Source organism: Oncorhynchus gorbuscha, linkage group LG06 (genome assembly GCF_021184085.1).
Source record: "Oncorhynchus gorbuscha isolate QuinsamMale2020 ecotype Even-year linkage group LG06, OgorEven_v1.0, whole genome shotgun sequence".
Classification (NCBI taxonomy): domain Eukaryota; kingdom Metazoa; phylum Chordata; class Actinopteri; order Salmoniformes; family Salmonidae; genus Oncorhynchus; species Oncorhynchus gorbuscha.
Window position 1 is genome coordinate 86,442,669 of NC_060178.1, and position 23,519 is coordinate 86,466,187.

The window sequence follows — 23,519 nt, forward strand, 5'->3', positions numbered from 1 at the left end:
TTATGTCGGAAAAAGTCCGTTATAAATTCTTCTATCCTAGTTATAAACAAGTTATCATCCAGTAGGCTTTGATTAAATTTCCAATATCCTCGCCCACGTGGAAATTCTGTAAGTGTAATATATATGCCAATGATGTGATGATCCGACCACATTCTGTCCCCTATCAACACTTTTTAAAACTTGTGGTGCTAAAGAGAATGACATAAGAAAGTAATCAAGACGACTAGCTTGATTAAGCCTCCGCCATGTATATTTCACTAGGTCAGGGAATTTAAGTCTCTATATATCCACTAATTCCAATATATCCATGACATTCATGATTTCCTTAAGTGCCTGCGGGTGATAGTTTGTAGTGTGATTTCCTTTATGGTCCATAAAGGTTATTAAAACCGTATTAAAATCCCTCACCAAAATAATAAGAGTCTAGTGTTGCTTGTAGAGTTGATAAATTCTTATATATATTTTCAAAGAAGCTTCATTATTCGGACCGTATAGGTTAATAAGCCATGTCTGTTTATTGTCCAATAACATATTTAAAATAATCCAACTACCTTGATGATCTGTTTGGACAATTTGTACATTTGGATCAAAATGACTCTTAATTAATATCATCACCCTTTTTGAATTTCTTTGCCCATGGGAGAAATATATTTCACCCCCCAGTCCTTTTTCCACAAAACTTCATCTAAAATTGTTGAAAGAGTTTCCTGTAAACAATAGATATTATATTCCTTCTCTTTTAGCCAGGTAAATACTGATCGTCTTTTCTTATTATTTATAAGCCATAACAATTATAACTGGCTAAACTTATTTCACCACTTACCATAATGAAACACAAGTTTCAATTCTATTTATCAAAATATATGTTTGTAAACGTACCATTAAAAAGTAAAAAAAGATTAATTAAAAAGATTCTCTCTAATGGATCTAGTCTGTATGTCAAGTAAGGCTTCACTCAGAATGATGTTCTCCTTTTTAAGTTCATTAACTTAGGTTTCAATCTTATTGACTGTCCCCCTTAGCTTGTTTGTGTCTTTCTCCAATGTCGCAGCTTTGACATTACAAAGAACATTTTTGTCATTTAGCAGACGCTTTTATCAAAAAGACGTACAATGTAAAGAGGATAACACCATTAGAACACTATTTTTTAGAACACTGTGATAAACTACATCTCTATGTTCCAGGGATGTGTGGTAAGGACGCTGACCTGCAGCGTTGTCCGAAGGGGGTCAGTATGAGCGTCTAGCAGGGCCTGAGTCACCCCGTCCCTCAGGGCCTGGTATGATGGACCACAGCACAGGAACCGGTCCACCTCTGCTGGAATCAGCCTCTGAGAAACCCAAAATGTGAAAGTAGGATGTGTAAGTGCCTATAAAGTGTGGACAGCATTTGGCCAACAAATATTTATTATTAATTTCATTTGATAGGATGATCATGATCAACCTCGCATCTTGCAGGTACCTCATTATTGTTATGTTGCTTGCTCGAGGATGTCTGTCACCATGGTTAATGCAAGAGGAGATCATAATAGGCTTCCTCAACTAGATGGAATAGCAAAGAATTCCACTGTAAGTAACTAGAAATAATATAATATCCAGTCTGGTAGTACCTGGAGTCGGAGGACCTCTGAAGGGAAGGCCCATCCCCAGGATGAGGATCTGTGCATCAGGGCCAGGACACAGTCTATCCCCGCCTGTCTATTGACCGCTCTCAGCAGGAACACTCTGAACCAGTCGTTACCTCCGTACTCACACACTGCCTTCACCTGAGACAGGTACTGAGCCTCCACATCATCACCTGCCCCACCAGCAGTATCTGGAAATGTACTTCATATTTAATAACAGAATTTCAACTATGTAACAGATGGAGCATAAAAACATGCATGCAAAAATATATAAAAAATATGTATACTAAAAAAAAAAACATTTAAGAGACTAAATACAATGAAGTGACCTCATAAAATAAATGGTACTACAGTCTAGGCTATGTTAATGGTGATTAAAAGGTTCAATCTACGATTTAAGTGACAATAAATCCCCAGTCTGCTATATTACTCACCATGGGCCACAGCCTTCTGTAGCAGGTGGGCAGCGGTGCCCAGGCAGAGCCTCAGACGAGCCATGCTCAGCAGGAACTCAGCTGGGTCCTCCAGTCTTCCAGGGATCTGCTTCCTGGCTAGCCTACCCAGGAACAGTGTGTCCTCCTGCAGTTTCCTCTGCTGCTCTCTCCCCTCCTCCATCACTAAACTTCCAGAACACTGCAGGGAATCCTGACATACAAGAAACAGTCAATCAGTCAATCAATCAAACCCCCCCAAGAAAATAAAATAATAAAATAACACTCTTTTCTATTCTTGAACTAACCCTCACACTTTACAGTGTTAGTTTAATCAGCTGTTGTAGAATGTGACACAAATCACAGGAAAAACTGATTTTTGACTGCACTGGGCATTTAAGATGAATGCACTAACTGTAAGTCGCTCTGGATAAGACCATCTCCTAAATGACTACAATATAAATGTGAATGTCATTAATGTGTAAAGTAATATTGTAAAGGTCTGTATAACCTGGAAGCAGTTGACAAAGAGCAGGTAGAGCTCAGTGTGATCCTCCCTCTCCAAGATGTTCTTCTCTAGGCTCTGTAAGTAGTTCTGGATGTGACCTTTCACCTGCTCAAAACTGAGACAAATACAATGTGAGGAAATGGCTCCTTAGCTAAAGACGTTCTGGTTTTATTATGTTTTCTCAAAGTATTTATTAGGTATGCTTGCTGAAAGCCAAGCCGACTTTAGAAATGATTAATACTTCTCATAAGTTGCCTTCCATTGCCAACATTAGTACCAAAACCATAAAAGCTATCAACTGCTGCTTGTTTAAAGCTTTGTGATACCATTTTAACTTTTTGAACTGTAATGGTTTTAAATGTGCATAAAAGCTCCATATGCTTGAATGGGAAGTGGTTGGATTCGCCACTGCTTTTGAACCGTTACAAACACCAAACCAACTCAACTTAGATTGCTCGTCAAAAGAATGTTGATGCTGTTTGACCTTTTTGAAATATAACTGTTTAAATATGGATAAAAGTTCCAGACTTCAAAGGCAACATTTTGATTCGCCACTGCTCTTGAAGCGTTTCCACTTTTTTACAAGATTGAAATGTGCAGACTGACTCAACTTAGGTTGCTTCAACACTTTTTGCTACCATTCATATTTCATAAACTATAAAGCTTTTTGTGTCCCCATTCATTTCCATGGTGGAGTGCAGGCTCTAACATTCCAAACTATCACTGCCACAGCCCTTTCAGAATGTTCAAACTAAAATATTTGAGAGCTAAAAAAACACATTCTATCGCTTATGATGCTATCACTGTAGCCTACTATACTATCCCACTATAATACACACCTACAAAGCACCTCAAAATACAGTATGTCACTATAACTAATCCATAGCCTATGAAAACCCTATTATTGCCAATACTACTACTACCATTACCACTGCCGTGACTACCACTGCTACTACTATTTCACAACCATAAATACGCAAAACTAGCAAAGCACACACATTTACTTTAGGAAATGTCCTGTTCTCATTACTACTGTGATGCATAATTGCCATGGTAATTTGGAATGTTCAGTCAACAAGCATTATGGGAAGAATCTTAAATATAAAATATTTTTTGACTTGTTTGGTTACTACATGATTTCATATGTTATTTCATAGTTTTGATGTCTTCACTATTATTCTACAATGTAGAAAATAGTTGGGGGGAAAAACCTGGAATGAGTAGGTGTGTCCAAAGTTGACTGGTACAGTACATACAAACTTAGAAACTACTTAGTAGTGGTTAAAATGTGTGCTTTGTATAATAACAAATAAAGAAAGTCGCACTATGTATGCGCCCAACAATTTAATGGGTAAACCTCATAACCAACATTTTGGTAACGCAGTGCATTCTTCAGGGTTGGTCAAATGTGAACCTGATTAAAATATAGTGTTACCCATGTTTTATTGATAGGGAAGATAGAAAGAGGAGACAGGAAAGACAAGAGACAACAGTGTGTCATGTAGGCAGTACCCACGCCGACACAACGTGTGCTCTGGGGGCTGCGCCACTAACCACTAGGCCATAAAGATCTTTGATTTTGCATTGTTATACAGCTTTCAAAGCAAAATGATATGTAATTTGTTAAATATTAAATGGGCAATCTGGGAACGGTACAACCATTATTAGACTGAAATGATAAGACACTCTCCAGCAATTTTTCTGTTTTTTTTTTAGACACAACTGCAAGCTTCGAGAGTTGACCATTAAATAAGTTGGTCTGATGGGTTTACTGGACGTCATCTGACTCGCCCTTTTGCTATGTCATGAGGATACCTGGACCGCCTACTGAGATGTGACTTTTGTTAAGTAATGAAAAATGAAAAGGAGACTGGAGTGCGTCTTTAAAGATATATAGCCATTCATTCTAGAACAATACAACTTAAAATTCCTCATGACCTTAGTGCAACTGTCTTACTTCATCAAAAGCGAAAATATAAGCATGTTTTACTCTATTGTCTGTAAACAAAATCAATGTAAAGCAACATTTGTAAACCTTACAAAACATTGTTAAAGCCATCAGTCACTCCTTGCACCTAAAGCTCTGTCTATGAATTTGAGTTACATTTCTCCAGCCCTATCCCTCAGCTGTTAACCAAAGCAGGGTGTGTGTTTGTTTGAACCTCTTATGGCCCCTTAAATTAATAGGTAAATATATATTTCAAGTTATCCATCTTCACAAATAAATCAATACAATAGTAAGGCCCATTGAAAACAACACTCACTCAGGAAGATGTGCCCAGGGAAAAGGGGAGCAGATCTGGGGTAACTCAAAGACGTAATTGCATATACACTGGATAGAACTTTAGGCATTAGGTTACCTCCTTCCCCACTCTTGTTTACCCAGGGCACATCAGCCTTTACTATGAAAGAAAAATCTCCCGAACGAATAGTACATGGACTCAGGCTGCAAATAAAACCCCGCCCTTGATTGTAGGAATCAATTCTTTAAATGGTAAGAAACACCATAATGAACAAGGCGCTCAGCATATAAAGGGAGCCGAACAAACTCTGCCCATTATCAAAAATGTAATCTGTGTCAGTGGGGTCGACAGTAGGACAGATGTAACTGCTGTCAGCATCTTCCCCACTGGATTTAAACTCCACAAAGCCTGGTTGGTGAGTGCTGATCTGGGAGTTGATCCAGGACTGGTAACTGGACACTCTGGTGTAGACCCCAGGGAGATTAGGCCGAGGGCAGCCATAACCCCAACTAACAACACCAGACTAGACCCAGACGGAGTTCTGTTCAACCACCATTGGATCTCCTGAGTCACCCTGAGAAGATAGAGCAAGGTAAGTCTCTCAAAGTAATTAAAAGAAGGCAAGCTCTAGGAAATGGATTGAAACAGGGCCCAGTTCTACAAAAGTTATCTGATCAGATTTCATGCATAGAAACAGAATAAATAGGATGGGTGTATCTTTGACTTGGATGGGGACGCCCGTTCTATTAATTATATTTATTTTTCTATTTCTATTATTATTATTTTTCTTTAACACCCTTTTTCTCCCTAATTTCATGATTATGATCTTGTCTCATTGCTGCAACTCCCCAACGGGCTCGGGAGAGGCGAAGGTCGAGTCATGCGTCCTCTGAAACATGACCCGCTAAGCTGCACTTCTTAACACCCGCTCGCTTAACCCGGAAGCCAGCTGCACCAATGTGTCAGAGGAAACACCGTTCAACTGCTGAGCGAAGTCAGCCTGCAGGTGCCCGGCCCGCCACAAGGAGTTGCTAAAACGCTATGATACAAGTAAAGCCCCTCTGGCCAAATCCTCCCCTAAACCAGACGACGCAGGGCCAACTGTGAGCCTCCCTATGGGACTCCCGGTCACGGCTAAGAGTCGAACCCCTGGCTGTAGTGCTGCTGTAACACTGGGATGCAGGGCCTTAGACCACTGTGCCACTCAGGAGGCCCTATGAATACTATTTCCATGCATTTAATACTATCTGATTCCCGAAATTCAATCAGAAAACTTTAGAAAAACTAGGCCAAGGAGAACAAGAAGATAGGTTAGCATGGACTTTACCTGACATGAGTCCTTGCCCCCTTCCAGAACACCAGCACAGAGCATGTTGTCTGTGATTGAGCCGACCCCATTTAGGCAGTCACACTCTGTGTTCCCCACAACTGGAACCTCCACTTCTTGCAGAGTCTGGGGTGGGGGTAGGGGATCTGAAGGAAACAAAAGACTAGTAATGGGAGATCTTTAAATTGTCAATTTCAATTGTAATAAAAACAATAAAAATCAATGTGCACTTATGGCCACTGGGGATACTGTTTCACATAAGACATCATCTCATCAACATCCCTACAATGGATAATTAACGTGTCCTCACCTCCTTCATTGGCATTGCCCCAGCCAGTCACCCAGCTCTCAGTGGCCTGGTGGAAAATACTGTCACTTGCTGCCAGACAGATGGGAAAGATGTAATCAGTGAAGTTAACTGGTGAGGAGAGTCTGGGCAGAGCAATGTCGTTGTCATGTGTGCTTCCATTGTAAGCTGGATGTAAAATGATCTCATCCACAGTTGTGGACACTTCGTTGGGGTTACTGCCCTGCTGGTTCCATCGACCAAGGATAATGTTCCAACCGTTTGGGCTTGCGCTTTGTTGGAAAAAAAAAGACACATCAAAGTGACAAAATAGAAGATTAACACAGAATTAATGGACAATTACATTTTGAACAACTTATTTCAGCTGCATTACAATTTTTTTATATATATATTGTTTTTACATATTCCTTTGTGCTAGAACCTTTATGTTCCCTGTATCTCACGCTAACTCACCTGGAGAAGCAGTGGGCTGCAGACATCACCCACTCCTTGTTGACGAGGGACCCACCACAAACATGGCTGCCAGATTCTTGGAGGCTTGCCTGCCAGGGCCAACTTCCTGCAGGGGCATCTTGACCTCCCACTATTTTGTTGTTGACAGGAGGTATGCCACACACTGACATAAAATAGAGAATATTGAAAATAAATACTTCACATTTGCCATAGGAATTAGAAGAAGAATTTTGATTGGAAACCTATAGTGTGATATCTGCACCTGGATTTCAGCCAAGCTGACTTTAGATGAAAATACAAGATCAGGAACTCATGTTAAGCAGTTGCAATGGCTGGTGCTTTGCTTGTAGTGAATGGTACCGTTGTAGACTAGGACAGATGAAACCACTATCTAATAACAATTCAATAATTTTATATGCCACCCCCACTCCGTGCTGAGCTGAGTGATTAAAGGGAAAGTTGTAGGTTGTAGGTCTAATCTAAAAAGTTTTCTTACCTCAAGAGGATGTGTGTCTATCTAAAAATGTGTATACAAGCTTTACGGAAAGTCCCGTGAAGTAAGCCATGCATGGAATGCGAGAATAAAACTATAAAATGGACGAAAACAGTTCTGTTCCAAAATAACTACTTATCCAGTGATATTAACGCAATATAAATTGAAGTGTGTGAGCTATTTTAGGACGTTTTTATTTTTACCTGTATACCATCAGCTTGTTTGCACTAAGGTGGGAGGTATGGCACTGTCTGAGGTGTGTTCTTAAAAACATCTGCCAAAGTGCCCATTTCAGGCAGCGCAGGTTAGGACATTTAAGACCCACCTAAAACAGCTCTTAGCGATAAAGCATTTTCCAGGCTACATATATAACATCTCATTAAGATGAGAGATGGTTTCAGTCAGTTACAATTCAGTCAGTCAGTCAGAGAGGAAGTGGATTCAAATCAGTTATTGGAGGTAATGTAAACTCCCCAGGGGTTGTTGATGTGGTGGCTGGAGTGGTATAAATGGCTGCAGGGAATAGACAGAGAGGTTGAAAACCAAGCACAAGCAATTCCTGTAAAGCCCTGTGGCCTCAAAATATGAGATTGTGTATTCTATTTAAGTGCTTAAAGCCTCACTGTTGTGTCATGCTGCCACCGCCGGGGGCAGGGAATCAAGATCAGATAAATGAAATGTATATGTAAAATAGTAACACAATCATCATCATACAAAGTGGATAAAGTCCATACTCAACATCCACAGAAGAACCACAAGAACCTTCATTTGATTCCCCATTGTCAGAAGCTCCTTGTCCATTAAAATCTAGGAGCAAACATGAATATCATTATGCCCTTATTCAAAACTGGCTTGATTTACATCTGACATTTTGTATTCATTGACATTTTACATTCTACAACCAAATGTGTAAGATGAGCTCACCTGTTTCTGTGCATTCACCCGTTCGTTCTTCTATGTAGTCCTGTTGGCTTGGCACATTTGGCTTATATGTATGGCATATTACTATTTTCAACATTGTAGAATAATAGTGAAGTGATCAAAACTATGAAATAATACATATGGGATCATGTAGTGACCAAAAAACTGTTAAAAATATCAAAATATATTTGAGATCTGAGGTTCTTCAAAGTAGCCACCCTTTGCTTTGATGACAGCTTTGCCCACTCTTGGCATTCTCGGATTGACTGACCTTCATGTCTTAAAGTAATGATGGACTGTCGTTTCTCTTTTATAATTTGATCTGTTCTTGCCATATGGTATTTTACCAAATAGGTCTATATTCTGTATACCCCCCGACCTTGTTATAACACAACTGATTCAAACGCATTAAGGAAAGAAATTCCACAAATGAACCTTTAACAAGGCACACCTGTTAATTGAAATGCATTCCCGGTGACTACCTCGTGAAGCTGGTTGAGAGAATGCCAAGAGTGTGCAAAGCTGTCATCAAGGTTTTGAAGAACCTCAAATATAAAATATATGTTGATTTGTTTAACACTTTTTTGGTTACTACATGATTCCATATGTGTTATTTCCTAGTTTGGATGTCTTCACTATTATTCTACAATGTGGAAAATAGTAAAAATAAATAAAAAACCTGGAATGAGTAGGTGTGTTCCAGACTTTTGACTGGTACTGCTATTTTTCAAACCTGGCTCCAGGGTTGGTAATTTACCTGTCTTATAACAGCTTGCTTGCGCTGAGGTGGGAGGGGTGTAAATATTTGAGATGTGTTCTTAAAAAATGGGCGCCAACTTCAAGCAGCGCTACTGGTGATATTTAAGACTCGCCAAAAGCTGGTATTAGCGGTAACGCAATTGGTTATGACATCTATTTTGCCAGCGTAGTCACACAGTAGCCTATAACCAATGTTTTATTAAAATATCATGAGCAGCAAAACAGTCAGACATTCCAATTTGTCTATACATTTAAATATATATATATATATAAGATTTACTTAATTTGAAGGTATGTTCGTCCATATCGGGCGAACCGTTTAGAAATTACAACATGTACACAGTTCCCCAATTTAGGGGACCAAAAGTATAGGGACAAATTATCTTATGTGTATTCAAGTAGTAAAAAGTATTTGGTCCCATATTCAAATCAAGTAATGACTACATCAAGCTTATGACTACAAACTTGTTGAATGCATTTGTTGTTTGTTTTGGTTGTGTTTCAGATTATTTTGTGCCCAATACAAATGAATGGTAAATAATGTATTGTGTCATTTTGGAGTCACTTGTATTGTAAAGAAGAATATAATATGTTTCTAAACACTTCTACATTAATGTGGATGCTTCCATGATTACGGATAGTGCTGAATGAATTGTGAATAATAAATGAGTGAGAAAGTTACATACAAACAAAAATCATACCTCCATGACATAATAACCTCTCACCATTACATTAACAGGTGAGGCTAGCATTTTGGGGTTGGGAGGGATGATATTCATGCCTCTGTAATGTTTTCACTCATCCTTATTCAAGATTCATATAGGATTATTGGTAATCATGGTAGCATCCACATTAATGTAAAAGCCTACATGCAGAAGTCTACTTTCTGTCCAACACTAAAACTAACTAAATAATATAAACATTAAATAGAAATGTTTTTATCAAACTGAAACTGAATAAAAACTACTAAATCAAGTCTAAAAATGAACTGAAACAACTGAATTTAAAATAAAAATCTAAAAACAAACACTGCAAACGTGTTAACATACACTGCAGGCGTGTTAAAATGAATGGTGGTTTAAAGCAGGGGTATTCAACTCTTACCCTATGAGGTCCGGAGCCTGCTGGTTATCTGTCGACCTCATAATTAATTGCACACACACCTGGTGTCCCAGGTCAAAATCAGTCCCCGATAAGAGTGGAACAATGAAAAAATGCAGTCAAACTGGCTTCGAGTTCCAGAGTTAAGTTTGGGGGGGATTAGATGTACACAATGGGTGACAGCATTGTCATCATGCCTAGCCAGAATGCAAACTGGAAAAACACCTGTTGCCCTAACCAATTGTAAGTGAGCTGTGTGTGAGTAGAAAGGCTCAGAATGTTCTACTGGCTCTGAGAACTACACACCATGACTGCTGCTATTGGACTGCTGCCCCCTCCCCATATCTAAATGGACAATGAAGCCAAAATGTAAAATGTGTCTCTATACTCCAGCATTTTGAATTTGAGATCAAATGTTTCAAATGAGGGGACAGTACATTTTACGTTTCCATTTTAATCATTAAGCAGAAACTCTTATCCAGAGCAACTTAAGAGTAGTGAGTGCATAGATTTTCATACTAGTCCCTTGTGTGTGTGTGTGAAATAACATTTCTCAGAGAGTACAGAATGTCCCTATTTATTTGAGGTTATTTTCATACACATCTGTTTTACCATTTATAAATGAAAGCACTTTATGTATCTAGTCCCCCCAATGTGAAGAAGTATTTGGACAAATTCACTTATAAAGGTATCATATTAGTCAAAAGTGTAGTATTTGGTCCCATATTCCTTTTACTAAAACCCAATTGAAACTGTGTAGCAATTACAATGTAGCTACATTCATACAGTTTCTTTACAGTGTCCAGCTCACTAATAATAACTGTAATGAATGCTAGACAGTCAGGGAGAATTCAACATTTTAAAAACAATTGATCAACAATTTTTATCTTATTTTAACAGCGAGGAAATACAACCAATTTTCAGTTCGGCCCTCCAGACCTCGTTGAAGACCAAATGTGAGCCCCGGGGCAAAATAAGTTTGACACACCTGCTGTAGGTGATGACAATTCCGCTGAGGGAGAGGTGTCCCAAGACAAGGAGGATGATGACGACACCCTGGAGAGTACAGGTGGCCCTATTTATGAATTCCTCTTTTAAGAAAATTAAACCAGTAGATTGGCATTGACCCAACATGAGGCTATAGCCTACCTTGCAACTACCTGAACCCCCTCAGACAAGTGCCACATAGGCCTACATGACTGTCAGCAGATGCAGGTGAAAAAGCTGGAGCATATTTAGGCAAAGATTTAGCTATGCTATCAAATACATTTTTGAGAGGTCTGTAAGAGGGTTTTGTACATGCAGGAACAGTATACTGCTTTTTTTGCATAATAGTATAGGTCAACAGGAAGAATTAACCACAATATGCCTTGCTCATATCGATGTCAAACAATATCATATTGAATGATCAATATTGGTGCCCACCGCTAGAAAATACTGTTGCCTGATATGAAACATTTGTTCTCAAATCCAAAATGCTGGATTATAGAACCAAATAAAAATGTGTAGCTTCACTGTCCAAATACATAATGTATGGTGTTGAGTGTATACATATTATTGGCAGGTAAATAAGGTGGAAAGTAGGATTAGGATTATGGATTAGATTGCTCATGATGTGTGACGGTGGATTTCATAGGGCATCTCAAAGAGCATTGTTCTTAATCTTCATGCCTAGCCAGAATGCAAACTGGAAAAACACCTGTTGCCCTAACCAGATGTAAGTCAGATGTGTGTGAGTATGTGAGAGAATGTGTGTGAGAATGTTCTACTGGCTATGAGAACTAGAACTACACACCATGACTGCTGCTATTGGACTTACACTCCCCTCCATATCTAATTGGACAGTGAAGCCAAACTGTGAAATGGGTCTCTATACTCCAGCATTTTAATTTGAGATCAAATGTTTCATATGAGACGGCAGTACATTTTTTGAATTACTGTACATTTGAGTTATTTAGCTCTTATGCAGAGCGACTTACAGTAGTCGTTTATGTACTGTTTTACCATTTAGAAATTAAAGCATTTTATGTATCTTGTCCCCTGAAGTGAAAAAGTCAGAAGTATTTGGACAAATGTGCTTATAATGTATCAAAGTAGTCAAAAGTGTAGTATTTGATCCCATATTCCTTGCACGCAATGACTAGTTCCCGCCGGCGCTGAAGAAGTGGATTAAGGCAGCCCCTCGCACCTCTCTGATTCAGAGGGGTTGGGTTAAGTGCGGTAGACACATTTCAGTTGAAGGCATTCAGTTGTACAACTGACTAGGTATCACCCTTTCCCTTTATCAAGCTTGTGACTCTGCAAACTCTTTGGATACATTTGTGGTTTGTTTTGTTTTTGTTTTGGGATACAGTATGTTTTGCCCAATAGTAACTAGAGGTGAATGATGACTGGAGTTGATTAATCATGGGCATCAACAGGATTATCTTAAGAAAAAGCATGAAGGACTCATGAATAATGATGAGTGAGAAAACATTTATTTGGGGGAGGTATGATCTTTGTGCCTCTAAATGGCATCGCACTCATTATTCAAGATTAATCCATGATTTTCTAGAATCATGGTAGCATCCACATCATGGTAGCATCCACACATTCAGAAACATATTCTAGTCTTCTTGCAATAAAAGTGACTACAAAATGACATAATATATTCACCATTCAGTTTCTATTGGGTAAAACATCATTCAAAACAAACTGTAAATGCATCCAACAGGTTTGGAGAGTCACAAGCTTGATGGAGTCGATGAGTGCTAGGACTATGGGACCAATTACTATACTTGTGACTACTTTAATATACTATAAGCGAATTTGTCCAAATACTTCCCACTGGACATACACTGCTTGAATCAACATTATTTCAACATAATTTGTAAATGTATTGTGACATGGAATCAAAGTGGTAAATACATTGGATTTGAAAAACGTCAAACACCAGTACTGTTCATGCTTCATTTGAACCAGCATTGTAAACATTGGCAGGGTAAAACTTCAACTTAAATACATTGATGTAACAACCTGTTTGTCACTTGAAATCAAATCTCATTTCAACATAATCATCAGAACTATGCATTGGTTGAAATTGCGTAGAAAATTCCAAATAGAATCGTAAAAATATATTTTTCATCTTATATTAAATAAACTGTATATTGGGTTGCTGAAATTACGTTGAATTTACATATTTTGCATTACTCATCTCATATGTATATACTGTATTCTATCCTATTCTACTATTACTAGTCTATGCTGCTCTGACATTGCTCGTCCAAATATTTATATATTCTTAATTCCATCCTTTAGATTGTGTGTATTGTTGTGAAATTGATATTACTTGTTAGATATTACTGCACTGTTGGAGCTAGAAACATAAGCATTTTGCTAAACTCGCAGTAACATCTGCTTAAACAGTGACTCTTACTGGTATACGAGAGACAATGCACTTCAGTGAGAATGAGTCTACCATCCAGATGCCTACCTCTATATACCCTGCCCAGGTTTGGAAACAAGCTGTGTTCGTTTCAGCTGAGCTATCATGTAATAATAATATAATAATAATAATAATATATGCCATTTAGCAGACGCTTTTATCCAAAGCGACTTACAGTCATGTGTGCATACATTCTACGTATGGGTGGTCCCGGGGATCGAACCCACTACCCTGGCGTTACAAGCGCCATGCTCTACCAACTGAGCTACAGAAGGACCATGTAAACCCATTTAGACATTGATCAGCGTGTTAAGGCTTCAAATGGAGGGACATAAATTGCTTTAATTTCTAAACGGTAAAATAGATATGCATGAAAATACCCTCAAATAAAAGCTGACATTCTGTACTGTTGCCTAATGGATGCGGTAAAGGGGTTGATGGAACGCAGACCATTCCATTGAGACCAGATTGGCATATATTCAACAAATCTGATCTAACAAAGTAGATATTCGTCATGATTTATCTATTGTAACAGGCCGCAAAATGTAAATACTTTAGTCCAATTTGGATATGTTGAGCTGTTTTTACTGCATAACATTTAGAAGTGATTTCTAAATACTAATTCTCATTTATATTTTAAAAAATGTGGGAACCCTGTGTCCATGTATGCTACACGTAGTTATGTGTGTGTAAAATATTTCAACACAGGTAAGACATTTAACTTGTTTAGTATAGTTTGTTTGTCCGGTTTGAGTTAATTTTTTGAGTTTTATTTTATTTTTACAGGGACAGTGCACATTAATCAACGTTTCAGTAAAGTGCCGGTTTTAACCAGCTGGCTAATTTTCAACCTCAGTCCCTGGGCAGGTTATTAAAAACAATTACAATATAGACAATAGCAACATAGGACAAGCAAGATATAGCATACAGACATAGCAACATAGGACAAGCAAGACATAGCATACAGACATAGCAATATAGGACAAGCAAGACGTAGCATACAGACATAGCAACATAGGACCAGCAAGACATAGCATACAGACATAGCAACATAGGACAAGCAAGACATAGCATACAGACGGAGCAACATAGGACAAGCAAGACATAGCATACAGACAGCGCAATATACGACAAGCAAGACGTAGCATACAGACATAGCAACATAGAACAAAAAGCAGCAATACAAAATTCATAAAAGCAACAAAGTGTTTCCACACCTCACAAGCTACAGACAACAGGCAACATGGAAAGCGGCAATACACAGCTAGGGACCATGTTCACAAATCTGATTGACCTTTAGCCATGTATTCATGCATTTTGTGAAAGTGTGATATGTGGTGCAGTTATGTGTGTCTGATGGCAGTGTATTCCAGACATGGGAAGCTCTCACAGAGAAAACGGATTTAATAAATGTGCTTTTCCTTAAGGGAACTATACAGTCACCTCTCATGGCAGACCTTGTGGATCTGCTGCCATATGTTTGGGTTTTCTGTTTAACAAAAATACTGAGTGGAGGGGGAGCCAGGCCATTTAGGATCTTGAATACAAGACATGTGTCGGTGTATTGCACAAGATTTTCCCAACTCAGGAGCTCATGCTTTCTGAGGCTGTAACAGTGATGATGGCTATTGGGCTTCCTATCAAGCACTCCAAGAGCCTGTAGACAGACTGAATAGGTCTTAATGTTGTACAGCAAGCTTGGTCCCAACTAGTCAAGAAGTATGTTAAGTGGGGGAGTATCATAAATTTGAAGTAGAGTTTTGCTACCTCTGTAGTCAAACAATTTCGTATAATCGGAAATTAGCTAGGTTGAATTTGGTTATTTGAATGACCCTTTTCACATGCTTTTTAAAAGAGGGGTTGGAATCAAGTATGATGCCAAAGTACTTAAAATCAGATACCATCTGGAGCTTCTCCCCTGACAACATAGACATCTGGCTCAGTTTGCCCTCTTTGTGAAGAACATGCAAACAGTTTGTTTCACATTGAGATGCAAACACGAGTCACTGAGCCACTTTGTAACCTGGACCATTACAGTAGTGAGTTCTTGTGCAGCTTGTTGTTTGCTCTTTGCATGCACATATATCACTGTATCATCTGCATACATTTGAACTTCAGACCGAGTACAGACAGAAGGCAGATCATTAATGTACAGGCTGAACAGGAGGGGCCCCAGTATTGACCCTTGGGTCACGCCCACATCATAGCTAAGAGTGGGTTGCTTGTGTTGTTGGTCTCTTGGCTGGCTTAATGTTCTGGTGGGTAGCTAGCTTGCTCTCACTCAGTCATGTGGCTGCTAGCATCATCAAGAAAAAGAGGGAAGCCCTACAATATTACGTTTTTCTAAGTAGTGAGAACGCTCAGGAAAAGGTCATGTTGAAAAGTAATCTTTAGACGTTGTACTTTCTTAAATGTTGTTTTCTAATTTACTAAAACATGGAGACAAAAAGAAATGGGGTAACCACAAGTTGTCCCCCCCCCCTCCTCCCACGGTCGGGCAGGTCTGTGATGTTCTATCTAAAAGGCTGACCACACAATACATTTAGAAATCCATGTTATTCAATTATTGCACCCACACTGCTCATGAGCGTCAAAGGCTAAAATAGAAGTCATTCCTATTTCTGACGAAGATCGCGCTGCAAGTCCATATAGATATTATTCTATATATTTATTATTCTTATGTCATATTGTCAAGAGTGAACATGCAAGTAAGCATTTTATTGTACTGTGATATGACTTGAATCCCATCATTGTTTTTGATGAATTCCCCTTAGCGAAAAACCACATGATTTCACATGAAATTTCAGATGTGAAATTGTGTGGAAGTATGTGTTTTTGGAAGACTTCACACGTGATCACCTGTTTTCACATGTATAGTTTCATGTTATAACGTTGCTTTACATCACATTGTCAAATAATTATGAAGGTACGCGGGGCACATGATGTCATCACATAACTATAAAGCTCCTACTGCTTGTGGGACGAAACGACATGCCATTTTTTATTTATTTGACCTTTATTTAACTAGGCAAGTCAGTTAAGAACAAATTCGTATTTTCAATGACGGCCTAGGAACAGTCTGCCTGTTCAGGGGCGGAACGAAAGATTTGTACCTTGTCAGCTCGAGGGTTTGAACTTGCAACCTTCCGGTTACTAGTCCAACGCTCTAACCACTAGGCTACCCTGCAACCCTCATAAACTGTAAATGACAGAATGCAGGCTTCAACATTCTAAACTGAAATCACTGCCACAAAACCATCAGAATGTTCAAACTAAAACATTTTGAGAGCTTAAAAACCCATTCTATGGCTTATGCTATAGTACAATATTTGCCAACTCCGGTCCTCAAGTAACCCCAACAGCACAAATTTGTGTTGTAATCCCGGACAAAAACACCGGATTCATTTCGTCAAGAGCTTGATGATCAGTTGACAAGTAAAGTCAGGTGTGCTAGTCCGGGGCCACAACACAAATATGTACTTTTGGGTGTACTGGAGGACCAGAGTTGGGAAACACTGCTTATTACTCACTTTAGCCTACTATACTAGCCCACTATAACCCATTATAATAACTCCACACCTACAAACCACCTCAAAATACAGTAGGTCACTATAACCCCATAGCCTATGAAAACCCTATTACCATCAATACAACTACAATTTGTTTTTAACTTACTCTGGATTTTATTTTTTATAAATAAAATAGGGGTAGGCCGTCATTAAATAACAATTTGTTCTTAACTGACTTGCCTAGGTAAATAAAGGTTAAATAAATAAAATGAATGTACAATACTTTTGAGCAGTTTTTATCGGTCTTAAAAACAAAAAAGCCATAAAGTGATAGAGTAAGGCCAGCTCTTTCACAGACAATGTGAGAGAAATGTGTGCGTATGTTAGTAGATGTCAGAGTAGAATGTATACTTTGAAGTGCCTGTACCTGTATTGCAGCAGGAGTTTAGGTAGTACAGAGCGGACAACAGGACTGTTGTCAACACACTCTAGGAAGGGAGTGAGCTCTCTGGTCCTGTATACATTCCCTACAAACACACACACATAAATGACAAGTCTCATTCAATGACCTTTCTTAATCAAAACGTTGAACTCTAAAGCTAACATTAGGCTATAACTTGCAATACAAATGGCTTTTTGAGATAATATTACTACAAAGATCATACATGCAATATTAGCTAGCGACCCAGCCAGCTAACATTAGCTATCTAGCTAAAATTATTCTTTAACTTGCAACGAAAACGATTGTATGACAAAATTAAAAACGTATAATATCAGGCATACAAAATCAGAACATGTAGATGTAATATATGAATTGGCTCCAGCCACTACACAGTTGCTCAAAATGGCTTCCCATCTCCTCCAGGGCACTCACCTTGTGCAGAGATGAGTAGTGAGAAAAGCAGCTCTACGACACCCTCTCTAGGGCTCTCCCCGTCAGACAGACAGAACCGGGAAACCACCTCCAGGAAGAAAGAGTTACAGCAGCCCCTGATCTCTGCATGCTGCTGCAGGGCTGATCTGAGATAACACAGGGGTTTGTCACAGCACTGGAGTCAATCCATTCACTGGGAATGCTGGACGCTTCACTGAAATACTTACTGACGAAAATATCATCTGTCACATTCATAAAGACCTTTCTACTACCATTTGTATAAACTTTGTGCTGTGTGATGGGGTAAAGACAAATGCCCGCTTCAGAAAAGGTAAATTAGGTAAGATGGTTGAAGGGTGGATGTTGAAGGCCGTTTCTGAACTCACTTGATGGCTTTAGATACAGAGGGTTGGAAGTTTGGTGGCAGGTCTTCCCTGCACTTGGGACAGTAATGCCTGTCTGTCTGGAGGCTGCTCTGGAGGCAGGACAGACAGAAGACATGTCCACAGGGCAGGGTGGATGGCTCTTTGAGCTCTGATAGGCACACTGGGCAATTGATGCCAAACCTAGGAGGTAGAAAGTATCATGAGCAATAAGAAATACAATTATGGCTCAATATACTGTGGAAAATGTCAAGTTTACTGTTAAAGTGAAAGCTGAAATCACTGATACACTAAATGGCCAAAAGCATGTGGACAACCCTTCAAATTGGTGTATTTGGCCTGCACAGAGCCCTGACCTCAACCCCATTGAACACCTTTGGGATGAAATAGAACGGCGACTGAGAGCAAGGTCTATTCGCCCAACATCAATGCCCGACCTCACTAATGCTCTTGTGGCTGAATGGAAGCAAATCCCTGCAGCAATGTTACAACATCTAGTGAAAAGCCTCCCCAGACGAGTTGAGGCTATTATAGCAGCAAAGGCGGGCTCAATTCCATACAAATGCCCATGATTTTTGGAATAAGATGTTCAATGAGCAGGTGTCCACATACTTTTAGCTATGTAGCGTATATTAGTTTAATACAAAACCAAACAATATGATATTGAATTGAGTCTTACCGCAGATCCCCGCTGATGCACTTTTGATGATAGGAGTTGAGGATACGAATCAGCTGCTGCAATGTGTCCACATTCCTCAGATCAGGAGAGTCCTGCATCAGCTGAGAGGAAGAAAAGCATAAAAACTGTAAACTGATTCCAACATGTTGAATAGGCCTTGTAGAGTTCTCTTTAAACATGACAAATAATGTGTAATCAATCAAGGGCGGTGGTGTAGTGGTGCCTTGAGAAGTTGGTATACTCTAATTTTGCCAAACATTTCCTGAGTGGCCCACCTGGCGAAGGAAAGGCGCCCTGTGTGAAAAATAATTTGACAAACAGTGACATACATTCCAAATGACCTAAAATTAGGAATCCCATATTGGTTTTTCAAAGACAGGCCAACCCACGCTGTACTGTGCAGCAGGCTAATAGTAGGTCTACTATTGACATAGATACATGAGAATGTCATCTAAGTCAGAAATCTTTTTAAAAAGTAGTTTCGCTCTCAAAGTCACATTTTATTCAAATAAATTGGATGCTTTGACCTCTACTGGATTAGTGTCCTGATTAGTGTCCTGCACAATATGCGATATTTGATTAGAATGGCATTGAAAACAAAAGCATGTCTTATTTTTTTATTTTTTTTATTTCACCTTTATTTAACCAGGTAGGCTAGTTGAGAACAAGTTCTCATTTGCAACTGCGACCTGGCCAAAATAAAGCATAGCAGTGTGAACAGACAACACAGAGTTACACATGGAGTAAACAATTAACAAGTCAATAACACAGTAGGAAAAAAAATGGGCAGTCTATATACAATGTGTGCAAAAGGCATGAGGAGGTAGGCAAATAATACAATTTTGCAGATTAACACTGGAGTGATAAATGATCAGATGGTCATGTACAGGTAGAGATATTGGTGTGCAAAAGAGCAGAAAAGTATATAAATAAAAAACAGTATAAAAACAGTATGGGGATGAGGTAGGTGAAAATGGGTGGGCTATTTACCAATAGACTATGTACAGCTGCAGCGATCGGTTAGCTGCTCGGATAGCTGATGTTTGAAGTTGGTGAGGGAGATAAAAGTCTCCAACTTCAGTGATTTTTGCAGTTCGTTCCAGTCACAGGCAGCAGAGTACTGGAACGAAAGGCGGCCAAATGAGGTGTTGGCTTTAGGGATGATCAGTGAGATACATCTGCTGGAGCGCGTGCTACGGATGGGTGTTGCCATCGTGACCAGTGAACTGAGATAAGGCGGAGCTTTACCTAGCATGGACTTGTAGATGACCTGGAGCCAGTGGGTCTGGCGACGAATATGTAGTGAGGGCCAGCCGACTAGAGCATACAAGTCGCAGTGGTGGGTGGTATAAGGTGCTTTAGTGGTATAGTAGAGTGTTGGAAGCAATTTTGTAGATGACAGGTGCTTTAGGAAGGAGAGTTTGCAGTCTGACAAAAGTCATTCGGATGGCACTGTGAACCATCAGACTGCATCTCAGTTTGCTGAGTAGGTGGCGTGGCGAGTGTTGGAAGCAACACCAAGTTTTCTGTCAGATCATTGATGCAGACGACACACAATTAATCTTCTCCTTTCCCCCTTCTGATGACCAGGTGGCGAATCGCATCTCTGCATGTCTGGCAGACATATCAGTGTGGAGGATCACCACCTCAAGTCAGTTTTTCCTCCCGGGGACTAGGGTAAACTCCATTGCCTCCTCCCAGGCGGAACATGACAACACCCTGTGAAGGAGGCTTTGTTTCATGCTCTACAACATCCGGAATACACAGAAAGGTCCCAGGCACTCATCTCCCGATTTGATTTTCAACTCATCCAGATTGGAGATGTTTGATGAAGCTGAGTCTGGAAGGAGAGTTTGCAGTCCAGGCTCTGAGGCCAGACACCACCTAGGTACTTATAGGTGTCCACATATTCAAGGTACGGAACCATCCAGGGTGGGATGATGCTTTGTAAGTCGGGCATGCGGGTGCAGGCAGCGATCGGTTGAAAAGCATGCATTTGGTTTTACTCGCGTTTAAGAGCAGTTGGAGGCCACGGAAGGAGTGCTGTATGGCATTGAAGCTCGTTTGGAGGTTAGATAGCACAGTGTCCAATGACGGGCCAAAGGTATATAGAATGGTGTCGTCTGCGTATAGGTGGATCAGGGAATCGCCCGCAGCAAGAGCAACATCATTGATATATACAGAGAAAAGAGTCGGCAGAAAGCTTAAATGAGTGTTCATCTAACTGCGGTGTCCAATTTACAGTAGCTATTACAGCAGAAAAAAATACCATGCTATTGTTTGATGTTTGTGCACAACTACAAACCACTTTTATCAAGGCAACTGGTTTGATACATTCACCTCTGACGGTATATAATGTATTTACATTCACAAATCTTGCTCTGATTTGTTATCCTGAGGGTTCCAGAGATACAATGTAGTGTAGTTTTGTTTGATAAAATACATTTTTATATACTAACACGATCCATGTTGTATACAGCATTTTACATGAATTCCAACACTTTCAACTTGCAACAAAACAATCTATGAAATCTAACTGGCTAAACCTTGTTTCACCCGGTCAAGTTTGGTTTCTGTGCAATCCTCAGATGCTCTAGAAGGCAACCAGGCCTTGCTTCATCATTCTACATTACATTACGACAGCCATCATTACGCAACAATGAGACGGACGGTGTTCACTTGATTGTCAGTCTCTTGGTCCAATGACCACCTATCATTTTGAAACATAGCTAGCTAGATAGCCAATGAGCTGGGCTTTACATGAGTATGTGATGCCCTTTGTAGGACTAACGGCCATTGTCCTATGGCTGCACGCAACGTGATTCATTGTCCATAGAAAATCCATAGTACGCAGGGCAGTTTACGTTAAGTTTTCTCAACACTGAAAAAGTACAACATGGATCCTAAGAGTGTAAACGCTAAATCAAATTTCAAGTATACACATTTGGAGGAGATTATAAGAGAGTGACATGAGAAGTCCTGCGCGCAATAAAGATTGGAAGGAAAAGATAACCTTCCTTTTATATCAGTAAGTAAAATATGTTTTTGCAAAGCTGTCATCAAGGCAAAGGGTGGCTAAATATAAAAAAATTTGATTTGTTAAACACTTTTTTTGGTTACTACATGATTTCATATGTTTTCATTCATAGTTTTGATGTCTTCACTATTATTCTACAATTTAGAAAATAGCAAAAATAAAGAAACCCTGGAATTAGTAGGTGTGTCAAAATGTTTGACTGGTATTGTATGTTTATAGATATGTGTTGTGTATTTTTTTTCACCTTTATTTGATGCAGTGCTCACCCCTGCTAAGATGCTAAGATGCTTAGCAGTGCTCACCCCTGCTAAGATAAAGGTTAAATCAAATAAGTATTTGCAAACTTGAGTTCTAACCAATTCACACCACATTCAAGTCCTCTATCCCCCACTCATTCAAATGTAGAATGGTTCCTCCAGTCTGATCCCTCTGCTGTCTCTGTCTCCACACCCACCCCCGCCTGGCCATATAGAGTGAAGGTTAGTACCGTTTTATGTAGGGAAGCTAATGATCCATCATGTATGACATTTCTGGGGGTGTGTAAATTGTACTTTTTTATTACCATAGAATTTTTGTATGTTCTCTGTAGTTATGTACTTGGAAATGTATCAATTGACTAATTCGGCCACTTGGGTACATTTGGGCAAACTCGTGAGGGACAGCTGGGAGACTTGATACAAAATATTATGTAGATATCTCATTCTTGAATGTATCAGTCTGAAACTTTGCACATGACTGGACAACACCTAAATTACACCCAGCTTCCTAAATCTAAATGACACCCCCAATCTTTTGCATTACAAAGATGATGCAACAACAATAGAAAATGCATGTTTTTTTGGTTTTATCTTTTACCAGATCTAATGTGTTATATTCTCCTACATTAATTTCACATTTCCACAAACTTTAAAGTGTTTCCATTCAAATAGTACCATGAATATGCATATTCTTGCTTCAGGACCTGAGCTACAGGCAGTTAGATTTGGGTATGTCATTTTAGGTGGGAATTGAGATGTACAGTGCCTTGCGAAAGTATTCGGCCCCCTTGAACTTTGCGACCTTTTGCCACATTTCAGGCTTCAAACATAAAGATATAAAACTGTATTTTTTTGTGAAGAATCAACGACAAGTGGGACACTATCATGAAGTGGAAGGACATTTATTGAATATTTCAAACTTTTTTAACAAATCAAAAACTGAAAAATTGGGCGTGCAAAATTATTCAGCCCCTTTACTTTCAGTGCAGCAAACTCTCTCCAGAAGTTCAGTGAGGATCTCTGAATGATCCAATGTTGACCTAAATGACTAATGATGATAAATACAATCCACCTGTGTGTAATCAAGTCTCCATATAAATGCACCTGCACTGTGATAGTCTCAGAGGTCCGTTAAAAGCTCAGAGAGCATCATGAAGAACAAGGAACACACCAGGCAGGTCCGAGATAC

The 23,519-nt window shown here is 39.4% G+C and overlaps 1 protein-coding gene and 1 pseudogene across 5 annotated transcripts in view; both read right to left on the reverse strand.

The window, feature by feature from the left end:
* Positions 1–23,519, reverse strand: part of rnf213b (ring finger protein 213b) — a 71,060-nt gene that overhangs the window by 13,331 nt on the left and 34,210 nt on the right. For all 5 annotated transcript variants that reach the window (XM_046354393.1, XM_046354391.1, XM_046354390.1 and 2 more), the window contains 8 exons: positions 19,037–19,137; positions 18,361–18,540; positions 17,975–18,120; positions 17,528–17,627; positions 2,567–2,678; positions 2,059–2,269; positions 1,610–1,815; positions 1,208–1,330 (listed from right to left, as the gene is read on the reverse strand). In XM_046354393.1, coding sequence (XP_046210349.1) covers positions 1,208–1,330; positions 1,610–1,815; positions 2,059–2,269; positions 2,567–2,678; positions 17,528–17,627; positions 17,975–18,120; positions 18,361–18,540; positions 19,037–19,137 — 1,179 coding nt within the window. The remainder of the gene's footprint in view (positions 1–1,207; positions 1,331–1,609; positions 1,816–2,058; positions 2,270–2,566; positions 2,679–17,527; positions 17,628–17,974; positions 18,121–18,360; positions 18,541–19,036; positions 19,138–23,519) is intronic.
* On the reverse strand, positions 3,893–14,552 carry LOC124038472 (annotated as a pseudogene).